Here is a 2,454-nt window from a genome sequence, read left to right as displayed (position 1 = left end):
TTTTATATTCAATTCTGATTTTTTTTATTTAAAGATACGTCCGTATAAAATAGCATGCACTTTACTAATGGTGTTACAGCATACATACATACATATATACATATATATACATATATATATATATATATATATATATATATATATATATATATATATATATATATATATATATATATATATATATATATATATATATATATATATATATATATATATATATATATATATGTATATATATATATATATATATATATATATATATATATATATATATATATATATATATATATATATATATATATATATATATATATATATATATATATATATATATATACACGTATATCTGCAATTATCATAAGTAAAATTTTAAAAATAATCCTAAGTAAATAGTTAGGAAGATATACTTTCATGAACTGACCAACTAGCTCTAAAGTCAACCAATCAAGGAACATTAAACCATATAAGAGACTTATTACACATATAACTATATAAATATATAAAAGACTCAATAACTAAAATAACTAGTCACCCGCAAGAGACGGCGACCAACCATCCACACCAGCAACCCACAGACCAAACGGATCAATGGGTCACTGTCAACTGAACAGGTAAGCCCTCTTTCAAGCTGGGTATTGTCTTAAAAATGTATAAAGACTTCAAGATTCTCAGTTGGTTGACGCTACTATGTCTGTCTGTAATTTTGAAATTTTCCTTAGAAATGGCACTACCAGATTTAAATGCGTGGTCATAAATAGCTGGAATTGGTTTCTTATTTAAAGGTATATTGGATCGTACCGATCTCCCCATGTGCTCCGAAATCCTACACTGAAGCTGTCTAGATGTGCTTCCAGTGTAGCACTCATTACAGAGTGCACATTAAAAAGTGTATATGGCACCAGAACACAAGGGAGTTTGTAGACTCTCCTTTATATTTAAAGAGTGAGAACTTGTTAGTAAAAATTAGTTTTAAATCTATGTGGGGATAACACTTCCCCACAACACTCATAACTCCTGTTCTTAGTCTCTCGGAAATATAACCATAGTACGGAAAGGAGACATATAACTTGTTCTTACTGACTGTTTGAATTGCTAAATTTTGACTGTAAATTATACTTAAAAACTTCTTGACTTGATTATAATAGAGGTTCAGTAGGAACCCATTGGTAATAAAAAATGATTTTAGAAAATTTTCTTCCTCATATAACCCCAGATGAGATGAACATACAGTACATAATAACATCTATATAACAGTGTTTTTATCGAACTAATTTTATAGATTTTAGTTCTGAGCATAAAAAAAAAGAGTGCTTAGTCCTGTAAAAGTGCTTTTTTTCGAAATACTAAGGTCTCAAAGGTATTATGTTTCCGAGAGACCAAGACATCAAGAAAAGGCAAAGTATCATCCTTCTCATTTTCTTGCGTAAAATTTATGATACGATGCTTTCTATTTAAATAATATAAAAACTGGCTTATGTGATCTAAATTTTTGAAAAGTAAAAATGTATCGTCTAAATATCGACGGTAGAAAAAAGGATTAAATTCCAAAGGACAACCATTCAACCATTTCCCTTCAAAATACCATAGAAATATATTAGTCAAGGTTGGTCAACACGGTGATCTCATTGCTACTCCATCCACCTGCTCATATAACTTGTTATAAAACATGAATGTGGATGTAGCTAGTTCCCAGAGTATTTTAATCTTTTTTATCGAAACCTTCAAAATGTCCTCTGTATTAGGGAAAAGTTGTTCAAGAATTATCTCTAGTGTTTCTCTTAAAGGAAGGTTAGTGAACAATCTTTCTATGTCGAAGCTGCAAATAACGTAGTTATTTGCATCTTCGACAGAATTTATCAATTCTACAAATTCATAAGTATTTCTCAGGGTATATCCATTAACTCTGAGAGGGACGAGCTTAGTTACTAGATGTTTGGACAGGTCATAGGAGCAGGTATTAATGTCGCTATGTATTGGTCTCAGAGGAATGCCTCTTTTGTAAATCTTTGGGGCACCATACCTAGTACCAGGTTGTGTTCCTGTTGCAATCATTGTTGAAGCTGTTTCGTCTGACGTTACGCCATCGTTCTTCCACTGACGAACTCTGTAGTTTATTTCATTCTCAATATTTAAATGTTTGAATTAAGTGGTCCTCCGACACCAACTCTCTGAACCTAGACCTATCTTTTAAAATATCTTCCATTTTCCTTATTTATTCTGCTTTATCCAGCATTACAACTCCATGACCTTTATTCAGATATTAATGTACCAAAAGTATATGGCTTATTTAAATATATATATATATATATATATATATATATATATATATATATATATATATATATATATATATATATATATATATATACTAGAATATGAAAGTAAATATATATATAAATACATATACATATATACACACATTTACATGTATATATATATATATATATATATATA

The 2,454-nt window shown here is 28.8% G+C and overlaps 1 protein-coding gene across 1 annotated transcript; it reads right to left on the bottom strand.

Annotated features, from left to right (window-relative positions):
* Positions 1 to 1,608: 1,608 nt before the first annotated feature.
* On the bottom strand, positions 1,609 to 2,052 carry LOC137636386 (uncharacterized). The gene has a single exon (XM_068368797.1). The coding sequence runs from the start codon at positions 2,050 to 2,052 to the stop codon at positions 1,609 to 1,611; it is 444 nt and encodes a 147-aa protein (XP_068224898.1).
* Positions 2,053 to 2,454: the final 402 nt, after the last annotated feature.

Source organism: Palaemon carinicauda, unplaced genomic scaffold, assembly GCF_036898095.1.
Source record: "Palaemon carinicauda isolate YSFRI2023 unplaced genomic scaffold, ASM3689809v2 scaffold285, whole genome shotgun sequence".
Taxonomy (NCBI): Eukaryota; Metazoa; Arthropoda; class Malacostraca; order Decapoda; family Palaemonidae; genus Palaemon; species Palaemon carinicauda.
The sequence above is the reverse complement of the archived record's forward strand: the minus strand, read 5'-3'. Positions and strand labels throughout refer to the sequence as shown.

Coding starts and splice junctions, on each gene's coding strand:
- LOC137636386 (XM_068368797.1), bottom strand. CDS start 2,052: ATGATTGCAACAGGAACACAACCTGGTACTAGGTATGGTGCCCCAAAG.